Raw genomic sequence first — 24979 nt, 5'->3', positions numbered from 1 at the left:
AATAAAAATACTTGAGGTCTAGCCAAAGATTTCAACTGAGGCATATATAAACCCACTTCCCTCACACTGGTGCCCGGCTCAGCAACTCTAGTGATAACAATCATTAGAAACTGCGGAACCTTTTGGGGAAGGGGGGAGTCTCTTCCGAAGGGATGGGCTCCACCTTAACCAGGATGGAACCAGATTGCTGGCACTAACTTTTAAAAAGGAGATAGAGCAGCTTTTAAACTAGAACAAAGGGGAAAGCCGACAGTCGCTCATCAGCGCATGGTTCAGAGAGGTATCTTCAAAGGATACTAATGATGGTCATTGATCTTCATTCAAAAATTGGAAGAAGGATCCAACAGAAGAAAATAGGATAATGCATAAGTGTTGGCAAGTTAAATGTAAGACATTGATAAGACAGGCTAAGAGAGAATTTGAAAAGAAGTTGGCCGTAGAGGCAAAAACTCACAGTAAAATTTTTTTTAAATATACCCGAATCAGAAAGCTTGTGAGGGAATCAGTTGGACCATTAGAACGGTTAGATGATCGAGAGGTTAAAGGGGCACTTAGCTTTATTTTCTCTATCGCGGAAAGATTAAATGATTTCTTTGCTTTGGTGTTTAGTAAAGAGTATGTTGGGGAGATAGCCGTTCCGGAGAAGGTTTTCATGGGTAATGATTCAGATGGACTGAACCAAATCACGGTGAACCTAGAAGATGTGGTAGGCCTGATTGAATTACATAGTCTGGGTAAACAAATAAGCATGGGTGTAGCTTGCTTAATGCAGCGGTTACTACTCCTAACTAATTAAGCTAGATATTTCACTTAGATGCAGTTCCAACACTGCTCTCTACATTAATGGTGGGGGTGGAAAGGAAATAGAACCAAAAGGTTACTAAGAGCCAAGAGTAACAGGTAAGTATGGGGGAAAAAAAAAGTGTGAAACTTGCTGGGCAGACTGGATGGGCCGTTTGGTCTTCTTCTGCCGTCATTTCTATGTTTCTTAGTCTAACCCAGTATGGCATGTTCTTATGTCCCTCGATATCAAAATGAGAGTTAGGTTCTGCTTGCTGACTACCCTGTCTTGTGGGAGATCCTATTAAACCAACCCCTTCGGTTGGATTTAAGTCTCCTGGGGTCAGCAAGAGCCTCTCAGCAATGTTTACTAGCAGTGTTTTCTCTCTTGGGAAGAGCGAGGTGACTAGGTCTAGAATGCCGGACGGCTCTTCTCCCCCCCTCTCAGCATTCAATTACCCCTCAATCCCCTTGATGTTGAGTTTTTCAGGAGAAACTCCTCAGGTATCCAAAGCCAAATGTTTAGTGCCCTGAGACGAGACCAAATTAGAGTTAAGCAAAAGCAGATTGTTAGTATCCATAATAACTGTAGTTAGTGAGGAAATAGAAGATTCCATAGTCACAAGAGCATTCCACAAAGCTTCCATGGTAATTATCGATGGTTTACAAAGTCTAAAATTTACCAACCTGGACACTTATCGACTCACCACTACTCTGTGACACTTCTTCACCCAAGCCATTAGAAAGGTCCGAAGTCAGGGCCAAAGGTAGGGAGACAGTCGCTCCGATATCCCCTAAAATCGGGGGGGGGGCTTCTTCTCAACGGTTGCCAATGCTGCATATGTAGTAGGAGGCACAGGACGCCCAGCCTCTTCCAAAATTGTGCACTGCAAAATTGGGACTCCTTGAATCCCCACCAAGAGAGTCGGAGAACCGGACAAATAAGTTATTTCATGGCAGGGAGGGTATGGTGTAGCTGGTGCTCCCGGGCTAAGAGATCTTACATAGAAACATAGAAACATAGAAATGGCGGCAGAAGAAGACCAAATGGCCCATCTAGTCTGCCCAGCAAGCTTCACACATATTTTCTCTCATACTTATCTGTTTCTCTTAGCTCTTGGTTCTATTTCCCTTCCACCCCCACCTTTAATGTAGAGAGCAGTGATGGAGCTGCATCCAAGTGAAATATCTAGCTTGATTCGTTAGGGGTAGTAGGGGTAGTAGCCGCCGCAATAAGCAAGCTGCACCCATGCTTATTTGTTTTACCCAGACTATGTTATTAGCCCTTATTGGTTGTTTTTCTTCTCCCCTGCCGTTGAAGCAGGGAGCTATGCTGGATATGCGTGACGTATAAGTCTTCTCCCATGCCGTTGAAGCAGAGAGCCATGCTGGATGTGCATCGAAAGTGAAGTATCAGGCACATTTGGTTTGGGGTAGTAACCGCCGTAACAAGCCAGCTACTCCCCGCTTTGTGAGTGCGAACCCTCTTTTCTTCTCCCCTGCCGTTGAAGCAGAGAGCTCTGCTGGATGTGTGAAGTATCAGTTTTTCTTCTCCCCTGCCGTTGAATCAGAGAACTTTGCTGTATATGCATTGAAAGTGAAGTATCAGGCTTATTTGATTTGGGGTAGTAACCGCCGTAACAAGCCAGCTACTCCCCGCTTTGTGAGTGCGAACCCTCTTTTCTTCTCCCCTGCCGTTGAAGCAGAGAGCTCTGCTGGATGTGTGAAGTATCAGTTTTTCTTCTCCCCTGCCGTTGAATCAGAGAACTTTGCTGTATATGCATTGAAAGTGAAGTATCAGGCTTATTTGATTTGGGGTAGTAACCGCCGTAACAAGCCAGCTACTCCCCTCTTTGTGAGTGTGAATCCTTTTTTCCACATTTCCTCTTGCTGTTGAAGCTTAGAGCGATGTTGGAGTCACAGTAAGCCTGTGTATGTTTATTTAATAAGGGTATTGACTCCAGGCAGTAGCCATCATTCTGGCGAGTCACCCACTCTTCATTGGCAGCCTCTTGACTTTATGGATCCACAGTGTTTATCCCACGCCCCTTTGAAGTCCTTCACAGTTCTGGTCTTCACCACATCCTCCGGAAGGGCATTCTAGGCATCCACCACCCTCTCCGTGAAGAAATACTTCCTGACATTGGTTCTGAATCTTCCTCCCTGGAGCTTCAAATCGTGACCCCTGGTTCTGCTGATTTTTTTCCTTCGGAAAAGGTTTGTCGTTGTCTTTTGATCATTAACACCTTTCAAGTATCTGAAAGTCTGTATCATATCACCTCTGCTCCTCCTTTCCTCCAGGGTGTACATATTTAGATTCTTCAATCTCTCCTCATAAGTCATCCGATGAAGATCCTCCACCTTCCTGGTCGCCCTTCTCTGTACTGCCTCCATCTTGTCTTTGTCTTTTTGAAGGTACAGTCTCCAGAACTGAACACAGTACTCCAGGTGAGGCCTCACCAAGGACCTGTACAAGGGAATAATCACTTCCCTTTTCTTACTCGATATTCCTCTCTCTATGCAGCCCAGCATTCTTCTGGCTTTAGCTATTGCCTTGTCGCATTGTTTCGCCGACTTCAGATCATTAGACACCATCACCCCAAGGTCCCTCTCCTGCTCCGTGCACATCAGCCTTTCCCCCACCATCGAATACAGTTCATTTGGATTTCCACTCCCCATATGCATGACTTTGCACTTCTTGGCATTGAATCTCAGCTGCCATATCTTCGACCACTCTTCCAGTTTCCTTAGATCCCGTCTCATTCTCTCCACTCCTTCCGGCATGTCCACTCTGTTGCAGATCTTAGTGTCATCTGCAAAAAGACAAACCTTACCTTCTATCCCGTCCGCAATGTCGCTCACAAAGATATTGAACAGGACCGGTCCCAACACCGATCCTTGCGGTACACCACTTAAAACCGCTCTCTCTTCAGAGAAGGTTCCATTTACCATCACACATTGTCTTCTGTCCGTCAACCAATTTGCAATCCAGGTCACCATCTTCTCGGCCAACAGAGATTTACGCTCACCGTCTTCATCTGAAGCAGCCATCACAATGGGAGTAGACACTGGCGTTGCACTGAAAAACTCCTCAATCTGTGGTTGGAAAGGGCCAAATCAGGGAGAGCTAATATTCTCCCTAAGTTTACCCTTACATTTAGTAAGAGGCATAACAAAGGTAATCCAAATGTCAGAGAAGAAATGGAGAGACAAGCTCTGTTGTGCACGACTCAGTTAGTGGCCACCTTGTCTAGAGGCCAACTGTAAGCCAATTGATAGGGCAATATTTTTCATCTGTGTAAAGCACAGGGGTTAAATACTTTGCAGGCATTATTTTTCAGTTTTATTTTATACAAAATGAGAGAAATAATGAACTGCGACTGAAAATTAACTTTAAAAGCATACAGGTTTGTAACAAACATATTGTCTCGAACAATCTAATTTGAATTCCAGGTACATCTGATTTTGGGGGGGGGGGGGGGGGGGGGGGGGGAAGAGAGAGGGGACTGTTGAATACTTTTGCTAGCCACTGTTTTTTTACAACCTGCCTCAGAACCAACATTCCTGAAAGCTATACACCTTAAAGCACATAAGAACATAAGATATGCCATACTGAGTCAAACCAAGAGTCCATTAAGCTCAGTGTCCCGTTTCTAACAGTGAACAATCCAAGTCACGAGTACCTGGCAAGTACCTAAGCACCCAAACTGTCTGTCTGCCTTCAGTCTCAGCTTTCTTCTCCTGCCCTTCCCCTCACAAGCAGCTTTTTGAGAGCCTTCTTCTGCCTCCCCCAACATCTTTTCTTCCTGTTTTGAAGTAGCAAAGAGGAGGACGGCAGGGTGAGGAAGTGATATTGGAGGAGACAGAAAAAGCAGTCAGAACCTTTGATTCCTCAAAGATCACTTAAATTCTCAAACAAAAGATGATTTTGATATAATTCCTGGATGGAGTGATATTCCTATAGAAAAATTTCATCTTTATACAAAACTTCAACCTGCATATGTGAACATAAGAACATGCCATACTGGGTCAGACTAAGGGTCCATCAAGCCCAGCATCCTGTTCCAACAGTGGCCAATCCAGGCCATAAGAACCTGGCAAGTCCCCAAAAACCAAGTCTATTCCTTGTTACCGCTGCTAGTAATAGCAGTAGCTATTTTCTAAGTCAACTTAATTAATAGCAGGTAATGGACTTCTCCTCCAAGAACTTATCCAATCCTTTTTTAAACACAGCTATACCAACTGCACTAACCACATCCCCTGGCAACAAATTCCAGAGTTTAATTGTGCGTTGAGTGAAAAAGAACTTTCTCCGATTAGTTTTAAATGTGCCACATGCTAACTTCATGGAGTGCCCCCTAGTCTATTATCTGAAAGAATAAATAACTGATTCACATCTACCCGTTCTAGACCTCTCATGATTTTCAACATCTCTATCATATCCCCCCTCAGCTGTCTTCTCCAAGCTGAAAAGTCCTAACCTCTTTAGTCTCTCATAGGGAAGCTGTTCCATTCCCCTTATTTTGGTTGCCCTTCTCTGTACCTTCTCCATCGCAACTATATCTTTTTTGAGATGTGGTGACCAGAATTATACACAGTATTCAAGATGGGGGTCTCACCATGGAGCGATACAGAGGCATTATCAAACCGGGCCCCCATGAAGTCCATCAACTGAGATGGGATAAGGTTGCTTTTGGACTGATTGACAACCCAACCGAGCGACTCCAGGAGACTGACCACCTTGCTGATTGATTCCATGCAGAGGTCCCTCGACTTCGCCCTGATGAGCCAGTCGTCCAAGTAGGGATGGATGAGAAGTCCTTGCCTCGTCAGGGCTGCTGCCACCACCACCACAACTTTGGTGAATGTGCAAGAAGCCTTGGCCAGACCGAATGGTAGAGCACAAAACTGGAAATGCATGCCTAGGATCATGAAGCGAAGAAATTTCTGATGATCCTTGTGGATAGTTATATGCAAGTAGGCTGCCATCATAAGAACATAAGAAATTGCCATACTGGGTCAGACCAAGGGTCCATCAAGCCCAGCATCCTGTTTCCAACAGTGGCCAATCCAGGCTTCAAGTACCTGGCAAGGACCCAAAAACTAAGTACAGCCCACGCTACTGATGCTAGTAATAGAATGGCTATTTTCTAAATCAAATTGATCAATAGCAGGTGATGGACTTCTCCTCCAAGAATTTATCCAAACCTTTTTTAAACCCAGCTACACTAACTGCACTAACCACATCCTCTAGCAACAAATTCCAGAGTTTAATTGTGCTCTGAGTGAAAAAGAATTTTCTCCGATTAGTTTTAAATGTGCTACTTGCTAACTTCATGGAGTGCCCCCTATTCCTTCTATTATCTAAAAGAGTAAATAACTGATTCACATCTACTCGTTCAAGACCTCTCGTGATATTAAAGACCTCTATCATATCCCCCCTCAGCCATCTCTTCTCCAAACTAAACAGCCCTAACCTCTTTAGTCTTTCCTCATAGAGGAGCAGTTCCATCCCCTTTATCATTTTGGTTTCCCTTCTCTGTACCTTCTCCATCGCAACTATATCTTTTTTGAGACACAGCAACCAGAATTGTACACAGTATTCAAGGTGCGGTCTCACCATGGAGCGATACAGAGAATTTAAGTGATCAGAGCCAAGAACTCGCATTTGCGCACAACCGTGATAACCAAGCGTAGAGTTTCCATGCAGAAATGCGGTATCTTTAGAGCCTTGTTTACAATTTTCAGGTCTAGAATAGGCAGGATGGAACCTTCCTTTTTCGGGACCACAAAATAGATGGCGTATCGCCCTATCTTCCAGTCGTCTTGGGGGACAGGTATTACTGCCCCGAGAGATAGTAGGCGGTAGAGGGTCTGCCGAACGATTTGGGCATTGGTGCGCGAGCTGCAAGGGGAGGCCATAAAAAATCTTGGAGAAGCCGAGCAAATTCCAAAGCATAGCAGTGTTCTATGATGCTTAGGACACCCTCTTCGGAGGTTATTCTAGCCCATTTCTCGTAGAACTGGGATAATCCTCCCCCCACCCGAGGAATCGGCCGGCCTTATCTCATTGAGAAGCCTTGGAGCCAAGGGCCGTGGCTGGGCCACCATCACAAGCGGTTCTGTGCCCTTGAAAAGAAGGGGTCCAGGATTGCAGCCTAGCTGATGGCTGCCTTTGTCCTGCAGGCTGTGGTCTGCTCTGACGAAATCTCCGCTGTCCACAGAAATGAGAGCGGGTTGAAGGAAAACCTCTGGAAGGTTTCGGCCTGTCCTCCGGGAGCTTATGGACTGTTTTCACTCAGTGTTTTTATCAACTGCTCCAAGTTTTCACTGAAGAGAAACTTTCCCTTGAACGGCAACGCACCGAACAGCTTTGGACGAGACATCTGCTGACCAGTTACATAGCCAGAGGAGCTGCCTTGCCGATACTGTGGACAACATGGTGTGAGATGAAGTACGAAGAAGGTCATACAGAGCATAAGCCCCTTACGCCTCCGCCACCTCCAAGCGTTCCGCTTGCTCAGACTTGTACCGGAGGGACCCCTTCTTTTCCAGAGGGAGGTCTCTCAACGTTAACAATTGTTGGACCCAGCGGAGGCTAGCCCGGAGCATGTAGTTACTAAACACCGCCACTAATATGCCCAGTGTGGAAACCTTGAAAATACATTTGAGGAGAACTTCCAGTTTTCTATCTTGACGATCCTTGAGTGCCGTCGCTCCTGCAACTGGGATTGTGGTCTGTTTTGTGACAGCCGAAACTGAAGAGTCTACCTTAGGAGACTTTAAAAGCTCAAGAGACTCTTCAAGCAAAGGATAAAGCTTATCCATAGCACGACCGACTCTCAAGCCAGCATCTGGAACGTCCCACTCCAGGGTCATTAGCTGCTGGAGCATCGGATGAAAAGGAAAAGCTTTGGCTGGAGCCCTTAGTCCCACCAGAACCTGGTCCACAGAATCCTGAGGCAGAGTATGCTGGGGAGGTCCACTCCAAGTTCCGACAACACCGAGGGAATAAGAGGCTCCAACTCCTCCCTGTGAAATAGCCGGACCACCTTCGGATCGTCACTGTCCAGAGGAGCCTGCTTTCCCAGGTCCTCCTCAGATCCCGTGCCAGGAGAGGGCAAGGTAGAAGCCAGTGCGTCCGTAGCTCTACTATCCGCAGCATCTGGAATGGCAGATCTGCCTGCATCCAGTCGCTTGGCCACTTTGAAGGGAGGCCCAACTGGACGGCTCAAATATGAAGCACCACCCTGCGGAGTCTGAGAAGCCAAAAAGGCTCTATGCATAAGGAGCACAAAATCTAATGAGAAGGCGTTAGAGCTGGCCACTTCCCACCCCCCAGGGGATTGGGCTCACCACCAAAATCGTCCTGGTCTGGATCAGACTGATCCCCAGGACTGGCAGAAACCGGGGATAAATCGGGAAGAAGTTCTCCTGCCCCCATTGCCCTGGCTTGTGCTTCTGCAAAAGGTGTTTAAATGGCTGCCGTTCCCACACTGAGGTGGAACGGATCAGCGCGAGCCTCCCGAGGTGCTGATCTTTTCACTGCACCTCGGGGCTTTGAAAAGCTTCTTGCTGGCAAAATTGAGCTACCTTCCCCACCTGAGAGGCACCGCGAACAGAGGCCTGAACGGGAGAGCCTAGACAATGACTCCCCGCAGGCAGTACAGGAAGATGGCCGCAGCATCGTGGAACGGGGGTGTCAAACATCCCAGCAGCGAGGGAAGCGGCAGTGAGCCTTAAAACTCTTAAAAACACACTCATACAGCACCCGATCCTCAGAGCAATGCAGCCGCTCGAGAAAGAAACTAGCAGGCTGCCTCTGTTTAAAGTCTACATTTTTTTTTTTCGGGCTGATCAGCGAAGGGAGAAGAGTGACCGGACCACCAGTATCTTTCTCCGGCGCCTTACCTGCCAGGAACCCCCGCGGGGTAACCAACCCCAGCTCCTCAACCTGCTAATAGGAGGGACGACCCTGCAGGACCTACCTATCCCCGGGAGGATTCGATGACTTTTTTTTTTGCTTGATTCCCTGCTAGAGAAAATTCTCAAATTTTTTTTTTTTTTTTAAGGGATATCGCCTTAACCCTAAGATCAGGGCAAGACTGCAGGGTGTGCACCACCTCCATCTGCTGGAGACAGAAATACTGAAGGGATGCAAGTGGGACACCAGGTTAAGAGATGATGCCCTTCAAGCTTTTCTCTGTCTCCATCTGCTGGAAGGGAGGCATAACTCACAGTCTGGACTGATCCTGGACTGCAGGGAATTGCACTCTTTTAAAGACTGCTATACCACTCTAAAACTTGATCAGCACTCATCTACTATTAGGTCACAGGTATCTGTCAACCAAGTTTAATTTCTCTCTGAACCCACAGCACCAGTTGCTCTTCCCAAACATTTTTAAGTAACCAAGGTGGAAGGATTTCTTGGTGTGGTAGAGCCTTTTCCCTCAAGCCACACAGAGAAGCCCAATTAGGAAAATCAAGAACAGAGCAGTGATGGGGTACCATGTGGGAAAAAAAAAAAAAGAAATCTAAGGAACTATAGTGTTACACTACAAAAAAAAAAAATGTTGGGAACAAATTGCTAAATACTAGTAGTTAGAGCAGCAGGCTACGACCCAAGGAAACCAGGGTCAAATCCCACTGTCAGTGACAAGGAGTGACAGGGAGTGACAGGGTTCAAATCCCACTGTCACTCCTTGTGACCTTGGGCAAGTCACTTTACCCTCCATTGCCACAGGTACAAAATTAGATTGTAAGCCCAGTGGGGATAGGGAAATACCTATAGTGCCTGAATGTAATTTGCTTTGATGTACACTTTGAAGTGCCAAAAAGTGGAATATAAAAATGTAAATAAATACATGATCTATGCCTCTTATTTATTTATTTAGAATTTTTATATACCGACATTCTTGTATCAGATACAAATCATACCGGTTTACATTAAAAACAGAGTATGCAGGAAAATAGGTTTCCTAAGTCAAATACATTGAACATATTTAATAAACAAGGGATTACTAAACACTATGAAAAAGGTTAATTAACACAGGAAAACTTAAGGGAATTAAAATAAGTGTAGCACAAAAGATTGCACAAAGGGATAAAATGACATGCCTCTCTTATGGAGAGGCATGTCATTTTATCTTGGTTATAAGCATAGGTTCCAAAAAATTTGCTACAAAATGACTGGAGATCTGTGTTTGGCAGGGGAAGGGAGATAGATTTTTCTTGTTTAAACAATGAATATAACTTGCTCCCCTGAACTTACAGCTCTCCATTTCCAGATTGTTTTCTCATTTAAATGAGTTATTTTAGGGATATAGGTCAGCTGAAAAGAGGTCTCTAAACTGCTAGCAGGACACATGGGTTTCATTCCCCACCTGGGCTTCTAAAAGAGGACTTTGGATGAGCGCCTTGCTCATGGTGCTATGCAGTAGCAGCTAAAAAGCTGGACTGGAAATGGCTCTGGATGCGGCTGCATCTTGCTCCCTCCAGCACAAAAGACTGAAGCACTGTGTGAGAAAACTGGAGAACAAGAAATATTACATGATACCTTCCTGAAAACTAAGAAGAGATGAAGAAATAAAAGCTGTTACTGCCAGCTTTATTAGAATGCAAAAGGCAAAAAAAGAAAGATATACTAGCCACACACAATACTCAAGACGAGGCAAAAAGTGGTTGGGGAGGCAAACTACTATTTAGCTTGTAATAGAATGCATATGCAGATAACAAAATATAAGCAAAGTGTTATCTGCATGCCTGTGCTAGTAGCAGCTAAATTTGCATCCCTGATTATTTTTTGAATTGTCTGTCAGCACTATTAGAATGCCAAGGAGCCAGCAACTCAAAACTACAGACATTATGCCCATCTCAAGTGGGAATTTTGTGCCCCAGTTCCTGAAGATAAAGAGTTTCAGTGTAAAATTCCTGACATGTACAATCCTTGGCAAATGAGCAGAGCATTTACTGAAGGCCATGGGAGCTTTGGCTCCAAACTGAAGGCCCACTTGTTACAGGCTACAGTTCAGAGCAATGTCGTAGCATCAATGCATAAAAGCACATCAACATGGTGAGAATTCTTGGTTAAAATCTCATCCTAGTGAGATGCTCTGTTTCAGACTGCTGTAAACACTAAACCCTCAATCTAGATTTTGTTTATGGGACATTTACTTAGTGTAAAACAAAAAAAAAATTTTTGTTTTACACTATTTGGTCTTTACATTTTAAATGGAATGCTGCAAATGTTTTACCTTAATTTTTATTTTCATTAAATGTTTTGAATACTCATAATAAAAATATTTAATTTTCAAACATGAAACCTCAAGCAAAAACCACGTTCCAAAACAAGACCTTTCCCTGTGCACAAAGCCTAACTTTACAGCTTTAAAACTACCTTGTGTAGTCTGAGGTAGACATGAGCAGATGAGAGCTTATCCACATGAAACCTGAAAAATACAATTAAACCAAAGTTAAAGGTTATAAATATTTGTCATTTTAGAGCAATGAACATATTCTCACATTCTTTATAAACACTAATACATACTTCTCAGGCCCTAAAAACATGTCTGTCTGCAGACTTGAAGCTCTCACATTATACAAACATGATATAAACAGACTCATAGAAATTCTCCTTAAGTTTCAGGTATTCACAATGTTCCTGCAGTTAGCACAGTGGTAACCAGGAATCTTACCTAAACCCAAACCCATATACAGACCTTGTAATAGCCTCTCTCCCTGCTGCCCAAACCACTCCCAGGTCCCACCCCACAAGAGACAAATACTCAGTTCTTACCCAGTAAGAGAAAGAGCCCCACATTCTGTATTTTACTTGCAGGGTTTACTGGCAATTGGCTTTTTTCTCAGACAGCAGATCTGCTGCACAACCATCCAGCAACTCCTGCCCTCCCAACAAACTAGTTTGAGACTTGCACCCTCTAGTTGCTATGCCTGAGCATAAAGTTTTTTGTTTTTATATAGTTTACCAGTGAATAACTAGATAGATCAGGGACCACATCAGTTCTTGACAAGCAAATGAGCAGCTAAGCAAAGCCACAAGTTTCTATGAGACATGTGCACACAAGTTCTAGAAACAGACTGTTCAATACATTTTTTAAAAATTCCATACCAAAATATTCTGATACATATAGCCCTACTTTTGTATAGAAACTGCTCCCACCCCCAACAGATCTACAAGTCAAAGAATTATCGTGCTTGTAAATTAAAAACAGAATAAGACTGTGATCAAACTTCCGGAGAAAGCCCTAGTTTCCTCCCTCCCAGTAAAGGATTGCAGGTAAAGGCTATATTTAATCACATAAAAATCTCAGAAGACTTGTATTACATGCACATGATCATCAGCTGCAAGAATAAAGGGTTTTTTCTATTAAACTGCCTAATTAGGTTTCCTTTGTATTTTATTAAAAACGGCAGCATCACAACAAAGGCGTGTCCATCTGATGAAATGGAAATTCATTTGGATTCTATTATAAATCTGAAGTCCCTCTGCCTTGATCCTTGTGGCCAAAGGAGGAATCCATGTCACATAGAGCTAAGTGTGGGATGCACTGCAAGAAGGGGGAACACTATCCCATGATTTGATAGGAGGCACAGGATGAAACATCACCCTGCGACTGGTCCTGGTTACAGCACATGAGGTTTCAGAACTGCAGATTAAAGCTCGGCTAAAAAAATAAAGTTGAAAAAATATTGTAATGGCCCAATCGTGTTATACAATAAGGACCGAAGTCCTCCGCCACTGATGAATCCATGCACCATGAGAGTGCATAACAGTAAAGTAGCTTTAAAAGAAGTAACCACACACAAAAAAAAAAAAGAAAAAAGAGAGACCTTCAGAAGAAAAACAGAGGGAACATGTGGGCACGAGCGCAAATCCTTTTTTTGGGTTATAAAGACACTTTGGCTGAGTTGACAACCTTTAGCCCACTTGAAATCCCTCTTTCTATGCTGGCACCACATCAGAGAAAAAGGAAAATTGGTTCTTATCTGCTAATTTTCGTTTCTGTAGTACCGCGGATCAGTCCAGACAGCTGAGTTTGCCTCCCTTCCCGCAGTTGGAGACAGAGAAAAACGTTTGAGAGCGCCCTCTCATAACCTGGTGTGCCACCTGCTGCTCCTCAGTATTTACTCGTACCCAAGCAGAACAATAGTATTCAAATAGCCATGTAACTCAATTAACCTCCCTCTACTCCTTGAACAAGCAGAGGATGAAGAACCAAACTTCAAAATGTGAACCTTTTGGAAAACAGTATAATAGCCCATGCCATTCTTCAGAAAAAAAAAAAGAATAGGTCTAGCGGGCTCTCCACACACCCCAAAACCCTTCATTGGGTGGGCTTCTGAACTGATCCATGATACTACAGGAACAAAAATCAGCAGGTAAGAACCAATTTTCCTTTCCCTGTACATACCTGGATCATTCCAGACAGCTGGGATGTACCTAAGCTTTCTTAAGTAGGGTGGGACCACAAGAGCCCCGCTCGAATGACAGTGACATCAAAATTGCCAGCATCCGAATCCTGGATGTCTAAATGGTAGTGTCTGGAAAAGGTGTGTAAAGACTTCCAAGTAGCTGCCTTGCACATCTCCTGTGAGGAGACCAGCTGACATTCTGCCCATGAGGCCGCCTGTGCCCTGGTGGAGTGAGCTTTCAGCCCATCTGGGACTGGTCGACCACGGCATATATATGCCGATGAAATAGCCTCCTTCAGCCAACGAGCAATAGTAGGCTTGGACGCTTTCTGGCCTCTCTTTGGACTGTGCCACAGTGCAAACAGATGATCTGACAATCGTAAACCATTGGTAGCCTCCAGATAGAGCAACAAGGCCCTGCGAACATACAGCCGCCTCAGCTCCTTCGCATGAAGATCCTTCAGTTGTGTGTCCATAAAAGGCTGGAAGCTCCATGGACTGGTTCAGATGAAAGGCTGAGACCACCTTAGGTAAAAATGATGGAACTGTGCATAGCGAAACTCCGGAATCAGAGATGTGGAGAAAAGGATCCCTGCAGGATAAGGCATAAAGCTCTGACACCCTCCTAAAGGAGCAAAATAGCCACCAAAAAAAAAAACCTTCAACGTAAGATCTTTCAAAGTGGCTCTCTTCAGTGGCTCGAAGGGGGCTTCGCACAATGCCCGGAGCACCAAATTTAGATTCCATGGGGGGCAGAGACAGAGTCGGTGGGTGCAAGTGTTTGACTCTGCTGAGAAAAGCGCACCACATCCGGATGAGTCGCCAGGGAAGAACCCTGGATTGGGCCTCTCAAACATCCCAGAGCCGAAACCTGAGCCTTCAGGGAATTATAAGACAGCCCTTTGTCGAGACCATCCTGCAGAAAGGAAAGAAGGAGGGTCACAGACGCTTGAGGATGTACCCAGTGAGGCTGCCACCAGGACTCTAAGACCTTCCAAACACGAGCGTATACTTGTAACGCTGATGATTTCAGAGCCCACAGCAAGGTAGATATAACCACCGCTGGGTAGCCTTTCTTCCTTAACTGTCTCCTCTCAAAAGCCAAGCTGTAAGACAAAAGCAATCCGCCTGATGAAAAATATAGGGCCCTGGTGCAGGGCCTGTCCAAAGGCAGATTCACGAGGTCCGTGAACCAAGGCCTTCGAGGCCACTCGAGAGCCACAAGAATCACTCTTCCGGGGTGAAGGTCTATCCTCCGGATTATCTTGGCCACTAGCGGCCAAGGAGGAAACACGTAGAGGAGAACGCCGACCGGCCAAGGGACCACCAGGCCATTTGCGTGGGTTGCCATCAGGTCCACATGAGGTTCGTCCCAACTGCGACAGATCAGACGCATGGCCGTTTCGGACAGCTCCCATTCTCCTGAGTCTAGCTGATGTCGGCTGAGAAAGTCCATTTGTATGTTGGTCGATCCTGCTATGTGAGACGCTGCCAACATCTCCAAATTCTGTTCCGCCCATGACAATAGCATCGCCGCTTCAAGAGCTACAGGACACCTCTTGGTTCCTCCTTGTCTGTTGATATAGGCCATGGTCGTTGCATTGTCCGACAATACCCTGACCGCCTGATTGTGCAGTAGGGGGAGGAAGTTCTCCAGCATTCGAACAGCCCTTGTCGCTAGGTGATTGATCAACCAAGTCGCCTCCACCGGTGACCACCGGCCCTGAACCGCTCGGGAGTGACACACTGCCCCCCAGCCAGACAGGCTGGCATTGATCACCACCATCCACCGGGTGATCTCCAGATGGCTATGGGCAAGCCTCCACAACAGACTAAACCTGGCGGTGGCTGTAAGCGGTAGCAGAAGATGGAATTGTTCCGACAATGGATTCCAGCGGGCCAGCAACGCAGGTTGCAGAGGTCTCCTATGCGCAAAGGCCCACGGGACTAGCTCCAAGGTAGATGCCATGGAACCAAGAACCTGTAAATAATCCCAGATTCTGGGCACCAAAGCCCACAGAAAAGTCTGGACTTGGCCCTGCAGCTTGCGAATCCTGGAGAGAAAAACCTTCCCCACTCGGGAATTGAAGCATGCTCCCAAAAATTCCAGAACCTGGGAAGGTACTAAATGGCTCTTGGCGAGGATGACTACCCAAGCCAGGGATCTCAGGCGACTTAAGACTACATCCACCACCTGGGAGCATAGAACTTCCGACTTCGCTCGGATAAGCTAATCGTCCAGGTAGGGATGACTAGAATCCCCTCCTTCCTGAGGGCTGCTGTTACCAATCAACTTTGGTAAAAGTTTGAGGCACCATGGCTAGGCCGAAAGGTAGAGCACAGAACTGGAAATGTTGCCCCATGATCATGAACCTGAGGAACTTCTGATGATCTTGTTGGATCCAGATATGGAGATAGGCGTCCATCAGGTCCAGGGATGCCAGATATTTGCCCTTTCGGACTGCTGCAATGACAGAATGGAGCGTCTCCATTCAGAAGCGAGGCACCTTGAGAGCCACGTTCACTTTCTTCAAATCTAAGATAGGGCGGATGGATCCTTCCCTCTTTGGAACGACAAAGTAAATGGAGTAATGCCCCTTCCCGTACTCTGACTGGGGGACAGGAACAAATGACCCCCAGGGATTGGAGTTGATAGAGGGTCTGGCGAACTACGAATTATTTTTCTGAAGATCCATAAAGGGACACCAGAAACAGGTCCCTTAGCAGATGAGCAAATTCTAATGCATAGCCGTGTTCTATTACACTGAGAACCCCCGGTTTGATATAATTTTAAACCACTCCTGAAGAAAAAGGGTAAGGTGGACCCCTATGACAAGGTCCGCGGAGTGGGTTGGCCACAACTCACTGTGCGGACTTTGCCCCGCTGGGCCCTTGTCCCGCGCCGGGCCATCCGGTGTCCACGATATGACTGTGACCAAGGCTGGGATCTCCCAGAGGCTTGCCACTGGCCCGAGGTGGGGGCCCTGCTCTGACGAAACCGCCTTTGGCCACAAAAGCAGGAGGAAGAAAAGGGCCTCTGTCCTCTAGGCCTATCTTCCTGGAGCATATGGACCTTGTTTTCCTCCAAATTCTTGATCAGCTGCTCGAGGTCCTCCCTGAAAAGGAGTTTGCCTTTGAAGGGGCGTGCCCCCAGCTGAGCTTTGGAGGAAACATCCGCCACCCAATTCCGGAGCCACAGCAGCCTGTGCATGGACACTGCAGAGACCATTGTACACGAGGAAGTGCGAAGCAGATCATAGAGGGCATCCACACTATATGCCACTACAGCCTCCAAGTGTTTGGCCTGCTTCGCCTTCGAGGGATCAAGATCCTCGGCACTTTGTAATTGTTGCACCCAGCGGAGGCCTGCTCGGAGCAAGTAACTGCTACAAACTGCAGCACGAATGCCCAGGGCAGAGACTTCAAATATCCTCTCGAGATAACCCTCCAGTTTACGATCCTAGAGATCCTTCAAAACCGCTGCTCCTGCTACAGGAATAGTCGTGCACTTGGTGACTGCCGTGACGGACGCATCCACCTTTGGGAGCCTCAGGAGGTCTAAGATATCCTCCGGCAAAGGATATAGTTTGTCCATTGTCCTGCTGACCTTGAGACCTGTCTCTGGAGTATCCCACTCCCGGAGCATGGCATGCAGAGGAAAGGTCATAGTGGGCCCACGCAAGCCTGCGAGAGCAGGATCCACCTTATCTGGGCCTGGTTGCACTGGCGATTCCGCAATTCCGAGCTCCGCTGGGACGTGCGGAACGTGGGGTGCCAACTCCTCTCGCTGAAATAATCGCACCACCTTAAGATCATCCCTCTCCACTGAGAGCAAATGATCAGGCCCGGTCTCAAGGTCCGGGGCATCAGGGGACGGAGTGATGTCCACCGGCACCTCCTCCAGGTCAGAATCATCCGGAAAAGCGGCCCATGTGGTCCCCCGTACCACAGGGGCCTGCACTTTGTGGATCCTGGTTGCTGTATCATCCACCCTGGGATGAAACAGCAACCAGGGAATCTTGGCTGGTGGACCCCAGGGGGTTTGGGAGTCCTCTTTTAGGGGCACCACTGGCCAAAAAGGCCTGGTGCATCAAAAGAATAAATTCTGGTGAGAAAACCGCAGGCCCCCTTAAATTCCCCTCTGGGGAAAAAGGGTCCTCCTCATGAAGCCCCCCAACGGCCCCATGGGCCTCCACTGGGCTGGTACTGGTCGGAGAGAGTGCTGGGGGAAGATCCCCACCCCCCATAGCTCTCTCCTCCAAGGCGCGAAATGCGCCCAAAATGGCTGCAGTTCCTGCTCTTAGGGAAGAACGGGTCAGCGCTGAGCTGCGGAGCAGCAAGCAACCTCCCAGTGTTCGCCTGCTGCACTATCGCACCCGAAAAGGCACCCGAAGAGCCCTCCCTGCCAGGGAGGTACAGGTCACAACAGCCCGAGGAGACAGGGCCCGACAGCCATTCCTCACAGCGTGAGCACCGGCTTGTGCGCGGCATGTCGGGTGCAGGAAGTTCGGGGCAGTTGCCGGCAGCCACAGGAGAAGGGTGAAAAGAGGAACGGGAGGGAGGGAAATCCCCAAACCGTCATCCCCACAGACCAGAATCTTCTGGAAGCTGCCACACAGCCTATCCGCCCTGCCGTCGAGTCCTCTTCAAGTTGCAGAAGTTCAGGTTTTTTTTTTTTTTTTAAAGGAGAGGAAGAAATAAATTAAAGGGATACTTCCCAAGAATAGCTGGCAGAGGCTGTAAAAGGCTGAAGATGAAGGAGGAGGAGGGAGCTGGTCCACCAGCTACCACCCCGCCGTCCAAAAGACAGGAGCCAATTTTGGGGTTCCCAACCCCTGCTCATCCACGCCTACTACCAGGGAGGACAGTTCCACGAGGACCTAACAACTCCCTGGGAGGCTCAAAAGTCTGAAATCCCTTCTCTTTCTCAAATTCATGCTTGTGATCAGAACCGCAGGTTTTGCACCATCTCCATCTGCTGGAGACAGAAAAATACTGGGGAGCAGCAGGTGGCACACCAGGTTATGAGAGGGCGCTCTTGAAGTTTTTGTGTCTCCATCTGCTGGAAGGGAGGCAAAACCCAGCTGTCTGGACTAATCCGGATATGTACAGGGAATAACTATTTAGGGCCGTTTTCATCACCGCTCCCACGTCAGATAAGCCTGCTGGTGCTGTTGAAACAATGAGGCATGGCATGAACAGCCCTGCAGGAATTTAAGTTCCCATACATGGGCCGCCCGACTGCAACTTATTCACACGTGTACATGCGTGTCTGCCGCAGGCCAGCATTTCTTTTAAATGGTTTCACTGACAATTACAGTAAAGCGTTGATTTTTTGATATTAGTAGGAAACACCCATCAAAAATGATGGGACACAACATTGCTCTTCTTGATCCCTTTTCCTCCATGAATACCATACCATATCCCCTGTTCACCGTCCCCCTCCATCATTCCCTGGCCTCCTTTCTTACCCCAGAACAAGTGGAACCTCTCAGAACCAAGACCGAGGGCCAATTGCTCCTAGCCCACTGGCCACGAAATGCAAGATTGCACCAATGAAGTTTCCCTATACATCAGCAGACACTACACGCACAAGTGATGTGTCGCTTTCATGAAACACATAAAAGGCAGTTCAGCTGTGGTGGTTATTTACAGAGTTAATTGGAGATAAGTTCCGTTTGGACAATGGAAAATTCAAACAATGCCTTGAGAAAACCCCATGTATTCATACTATCACTGAAATTGGCAGGCCTGCACTGCTATGCACAATCACAGAAGAGTGGATCAGATGTTTTGGATAACAGATGTTCTACTATATTTCAGTGACAGCACTGGTTACCAGGCCTTGGAATATGGAATTCTCGCTCAAATATAAGTTTCAAAAAAGATTTCAGATATTTTTGTGGTGCTGGCAGTGGAAGACTATTGGTAAGTGGGATTTGCACTCTAAAATGTTCTTGGGGGGGGGGGGGAGGAATCATTAAACTGAGAAATTACTTACATGATAATTTCATTTTCCTTTGTGAAAACAGATGGACTCAGGACCAATGTGTTATGCTCCCCTGCCAGCAGATGGAACCTGGTTTCAAAGCTGACGTCACCCTCACCCCTGCAGTGACCTCAGCCCTTCAGTATTCTCTTCAAAAGCCACTGTGGACATACTATTGAAAAAATTAGATTAAAAATGGATAAGCATAGCTGTACTCAAACACTGAACCCCAGTAAGATTATAGATGCCCTGATCTAGGGACTGGAAGACGGCATACTTGTAAGCTCTTGGAATAGATATTCATTCCATGGGCGAATTCTTGGCATCGTTCTTGGGCAGCCAGGGGCAGGATGCCGAGTCCATCTGTCTACATTAAGGAAAATGAAATTATCAGGTGGGTAATTTCTCCATTTCCTAGCATGCAGCCAGATGGACTCAGGACCAGTGGGATGTACAAAAGCTCCTCCTGATCAGGGATGAAGGCTGCCTGCGGTCCGCTTAACACCTCTCTTGAAAAAGTTGCATCCTCCCGGGCCTGACCATCCAGGCAATAGAACCTGGAGAAGGTGTGCAAGGAGGACTATGTCGCCGCTCGGCTGATGTTGACGGGAGACAGCAATCTAGCTTCCGCCCATGAGACTGCCTGAGCCCTAGTGGAATGAGCTTTTAACTTGAAGGGGTAATGGTTTTCTGCCTCCACATAGGCTCCTGTGACCACAGAGTCCTCCTTAATCCAGTAACCTATGATAGCCAGCGAAGCTGGTTCGCCCTGTCCTTCACAATGGAAAGAAGCAAAACAGGTGGTCTGTCTTTCAGACTGGTTCTGAAACTTACAGATACCACACCAAAAGCCTACTGACATTCAAATGGGAGAGGAGGTGGTACTCTTCCGCATCCTTGTGCTTATCTAGAGAAGGCAATGAAATGGACTGATTCAAATGAAACTCCAAGACTACATTGGGCAAGAAGGATCAAATGGTACGAAGATGTAACGCACGAGTCATCTGGAGGAATGGTTCCCCACACGACAATGCCTGCAGTTCAGAGATGTGATGTATCAAGCATATAGCCACCAGGAACACAGTTTTCAGGGTTATTAAACGCAAGGAAAGACTGTGCAGAGGCAGAAAGGAGGGCCCTGCCAAAATCTCCAATACTAGATTAAGATTCCACAAGGGAACCAGCCACCATAGGGGTGGCTGGAAGTGCTTTACCCCTTTCTGAAAACAGGCCATGTCCGGATGAGCCGTCAGGCGGCTTCGGTTCACCTCGCCCCTGAAACAGGAGAGAGCCATTACCTGGACCTGCAAGAAATTAAAGGTCAAACCTTTTTTCAAGCTGTCCTGAAAAAATTCCAGAATTAGTGGGATTTTGACAGTTGGAGGGGCAACACCATGTTCCTCGCACCAGGCCTCAAATACTCTCCAGACCTGCACATACGCTAGGGACGTAGAGAACTTCCGTGAGCTGAGTAAGGTGGCAATTACTGCTGCCGAATATCCTTGCTTCATCAGGCGAGCCCTCTCAAGGGCCAGACTGTAAGAACAGAGTTGTATCCTCATGAAGAATCGGTCCCTGCTGTAGCAAGTCCCTGTGCGGTGGAAGACGGGGGGGGGGGGGGGGGGGCGGCTCTCCATCAGGGGTCTCCGCATGTCCGCATATCATGGACATCTGGACCAATCTGGAGCTACTAGTAGGTCTAATCCCCTGTGGTGCTCGATTCTGCAAATGAGCCTGCCCAGGAGGGGCCATGGAGGGAAGGCATATAGCAGCTATTCCGGCCAGTTCTGAATGACAGAGTGTCGATCCCCAGGGTCAACTGATCTCTTCTGTGACTGAAGAATCAGGGAACCTTCGCACTGTGAGATGCAGCCAGCAGGTCGATGGATGGGAGACTCCAGCAATCTATTATCAGCTGAAAGGCTTTGGCCAACCATGCGCATTCTCCTGGATCCAGACTCTCCCTGCTTAGAAAGTCTGCTCTGATAGTGACTTTTCCTGCAATGTGGAAGGCTGACATCTGTAGATGTATTTCAGCCCATTCCATAAGGAGATCTATCTCCTGCGACACTTGTTGGTTTTTGGTTGCACCCTGGGGGTTGATGTAGGCTACCATTGTTACACTGTCCAACATTATGTGGACCACTTGACCCTGGAGTATGTGGCTGAATTGTAGACACGCCAATCTGACTGCCCAAGCTTCCAGGCAGTTTATGTTCCAGAGGGCCTCTTCCTTGGTCCAATGCCCCCGGTCCGTCAGTTCTTGACAGTGAATTCCCCAGCCCCGGAGGCTGGCGTCTCATGAGGACCAGCCACTCATGAGGACCAGCCACTCCTGCCCAGATGGGTTTCCTGCAGACACCACTGGAACCAAAAGCATACGTCCATCGGTAAGTGGAGGTGAATCGAATAGTCTTGAGACAGTGGGTTCCAACGTGACAGCAGGGAGTGTTGAAGTGGTTGCATGTGTACCCTCGCCCAAGGCACTACTTCCAGGGTTGCTGCCAGAGGACTTGAAGATAGCTCCACACCTTCGGGTGCATCATGTTCAGAAGCACTTGGGACATCAATTTTCTTATCCGCGTGGGAGGAACATAAGAAAATGCCATACTGGGTCAGACCAAGGGTCCATCAAGCCCAGCATCCTGTTTCCAACAGTGGCCAATCCAGGCCATAAGAACATGGCAAATACCCAAAAACTAAGTCTATTCCATGTTACCATTGCTAATGGCAGTGGCTATTCTCTAAGTGAACTTAATAGCAGGTAATGGACTTCTCTTCCAAAAACTTATCCAATCCTTTTTTAAACACAGCTATACTAACTGCACTAACCACATCCTCTGGCAACAAATTCCAGAGTTTAATTGTGCATTGAGTAAAAAAGAGCTTTCTCCGATTAGTTTTAAATGTGCCCCATGCTAACTTCATGAAGTGACCCCTAGTCTTTCTATTATCCGAAAGAGTAAATAACCGATTCACATCTACCCGTTCTAGACCTCTCATGATTTTAAACATCTCTATCATTTCCCCCCCTCAGCCGTCTCTTCTCCAAGCTGAAAAGTCCTAACCTCTTTAGTCTTTCCTCATAGGGGAAGACCTTGCCCTGCTTGATGTCGAACCGGACTCCCAGAAATCCCAAGGACTGGGAGGGTTTGAGACTCATTTGTCAAGGTTTATGACAGAAAGAGCTCCTGAAGCAAGGAGGTCATCCATAGATTCTCTTCCATGGACTTTGCCCGTCTCAACCAGTCATCCAAGTCAGGTGCACCAAGATTCCCTCTTTTTTTCAACACTGTCGCTACAACCATAAGTCTTGGAAAATGTTCTGGGGGCAGGGGCCAGGCCAAAGGGCAGTGATAATGGTGACCCAGTACCGCAAAGCATAGGAAACTAGGTTCTTGCTGGATTGGAATATGTAAGTAGGCCTCAGATAGGTCTAGGGAGGTTAAGAATTATCCTGATTGTATGGACATTATCATGGAGTTTAGGGTTTCCATGCAGAAATGAATCACTCGTAGACATCAGCTGACGCTCTTGAGGTCCAGGATGCAGTGAAAGGAAACTTCCTTCTTGGGTATGATGAAATAGATGGAATAACGTCCTGTATTTTCCTGTGGCACAGGTTCTGGGATTACAGTACTCATCCTGAGGAGCCTCAACAGGGTAGTCTCCACTGCCTGCTTCTTGTGCTGGGAGTGGCATGAATACATCCTGAGGAGTGCTGTGAAATTCCAGTACATTTTCTTCTCATATGAACTTCAATACCCATTTGTTCTAAGTGATCGACCCACAGTTGGTAGAAGAGAGACAGTTGACCCCTTATCTCCTCGTTATGAGGGTGGGCTAGCAAAACTTGGTTGGGGGGGGGGTTCAGGGCAAACCAGAACCTGACCCTCTCTTGGGCTGCCAACTCTGAAAGGACTGAAACCTACCAAAGGACCAAGACCTCTGAAATGTCGAGTTTCTGTAGGAACGAAAGCATTGGGAGCCCCCAGATCGAACCCTCATGGGCGAGGGGCACTGTAACTGCTTTCTCTTATCTTCTGGTAGCTGGGGTACTGGAGATCCGCCCCATTTACTGGCCAGCTTTTCCAATTTGTTTCCAAAGAGGAGCAATCCTTTAAAGGGCATCTTCGTGCTCAATTTGCTCGGACGCCCACTTCCCCTTACCCCAACAACATCGGGAAGGACATCGGTAAGGCGCGCCGAGCAAGGAGACTGGAGGAAGTTTTACCAAAACCCCTCCAACGTCTCTGAATCGCGAGGAAATCCTTTTTTTTTTTTAAACTTACCTGGGCTCAGTTTACCGGCTGAGTACAGAGACAGTCTCTGGCTGTGGGGGAAGAGGACTTTGGCCATCATTACCGCTCTCAGCTTCCTGCATCCACTGCCTTTCAGCTGCTTCAGCAGCAAAGTCCATGCCGGGAACCATCTACCAGACCAAGGCACACCTCTTAGGGATCTCAGAAATCACCTCAGGATTTCTCAACTGGGGGAGGGACCTTTAGGTATCACCACAGGAGAACAGAGCTCAATCTTTTCTCCTTTTTAAAAGTTGAATTTCTTCTTCCAAAAGGTACAGCGATCCCCATAGGAAAAGCAAGTATTTGCTGGAGACTGAGAAATACTGAAGGGCTCAGGTCACTGCAGGGGTGCATCTAGGGTGACATCAGCTTTGAAACTTGACTCAGTCTCCATCTGTTGGCAGGGAAGCATAAACCCATTGGTCCTGAGTCCATCTGGCTACATGCTAGGAAATAAAAAATTAAACAAATGAAAACCAGACATTTTATTTTGTGCCACTCATTTCATTTTTACTATACAATGGCAAGAAAAGAGTTTTTGGAATTTCAACATATGACAAAACTGATATTCTTTGCCTTATTTCCAGCCATTTACCCGAGTTATAGAAATACTGAGCAGTAAGAATTTCATGAATAGAACAATACTGCAACTGCCAGCTCTCTCATGTAATGCTGGCTTCTGACCCGTCTTCATCAGTGCTCTTCTCATGCTCACCACATTTTTTGGTATTCAGTTGGTCATCAGTCCCTTTGAGTTTACTCTTGCAAAGCCAAACAAAAATGTGTTTGGAAATGAACCTAGAGTGGAAGGACTGACAGTCAGAAAATTGATACAGGACACTCTTGGTATTCTCCTCAGCAGTCAGGAGCACTGGTGGATATTCCTGCACTTAAGCCTGAAGTGAAAAGGAAGGCGACTGTCTACTCTGAAGGTCCTTGCTGGCACAAGAGTAGCACTGAATGAATTGTCTCAGATGAATTTTTCTTCCAGTCCTCAGGCAGAAAAGGATTCCTTCAATTGCCTGGGCAGAGGTGGTTATTAAATTGGGAAAAATAGGGGATAAAAGGCAACTTTTTCTGGGTGCATAATCAGTTTTTCCACTAAGCTGCATGCAAGTCTTCCACCGATGTCTTGCCACATGGCACTGCACCAGCAGTAACAAGGGTATGGCAGGTGATGCAATTCAAATTACAAGACTGCCAGAGCAGTGCCAGGTAGGACACGGTGAGAGGCCTACATGTGGCGGCCTAGCAGGAACAAAGCCCCGGTCATTAAAAACAAACAAAACCTCATAGTATTAATCTTGTCATAATACGATTGTTCTGTATCAGTTGGAGCAAAAAATCGGTCTGGCTCCTCTTACCAGTAGCTATTCACTTTTCTACTTAGTGCAGACATTTCCATTTCCATTTTGTGACTCACCAAATATCTTCAGGCCAACCATATTTTATGAGATCTTCATCTAGTGTAAAA

General features: G+C 46.8%; 1 protein-coding gene across 2 annotated transcripts in view; it reads right to left on the bottom strand.

Annotated features, from left to right (window-relative positions):
- CCDC25 (coiled-coil domain containing 25) overlaps nt 1-24979 on the bottom strand; it is a 102734-nt gene that overhangs the window by 70811 nt on the left and 6944 nt on the right. For both annotated transcript variants that reach the window (XM_029596229.1, XM_029596230.1), the window contains exons 3-4: nt 24929-24968; nt 11177-11228 (exon numbers count right to left, since the gene is read on the bottom strand). In XM_029596229.1, coding sequence (XP_029452089.1) covers nt 11177-11228; nt 24929-24968 — 92 coding nt within the window. The remainder of the gene's footprint in view (nt 1-11176; nt 11229-24928; nt 24969-24979) is intronic.

Source organism: Rhinatrema bivittatum, chromosome 3 (genome assembly GCF_901001135.1).
Source record: "Rhinatrema bivittatum chromosome 3, aRhiBiv1.1, whole genome shotgun sequence".
Classification (NCBI taxonomy): Eukaryota; Metazoa; Chordata; class Amphibia; order Gymnophiona; family Rhinatrematidae; genus Rhinatrema; species Rhinatrema bivittatum.
The sequence above is the reverse complement of the archived record's forward strand: the minus strand, read 5'-3'. Positions and strand labels throughout refer to the sequence as shown.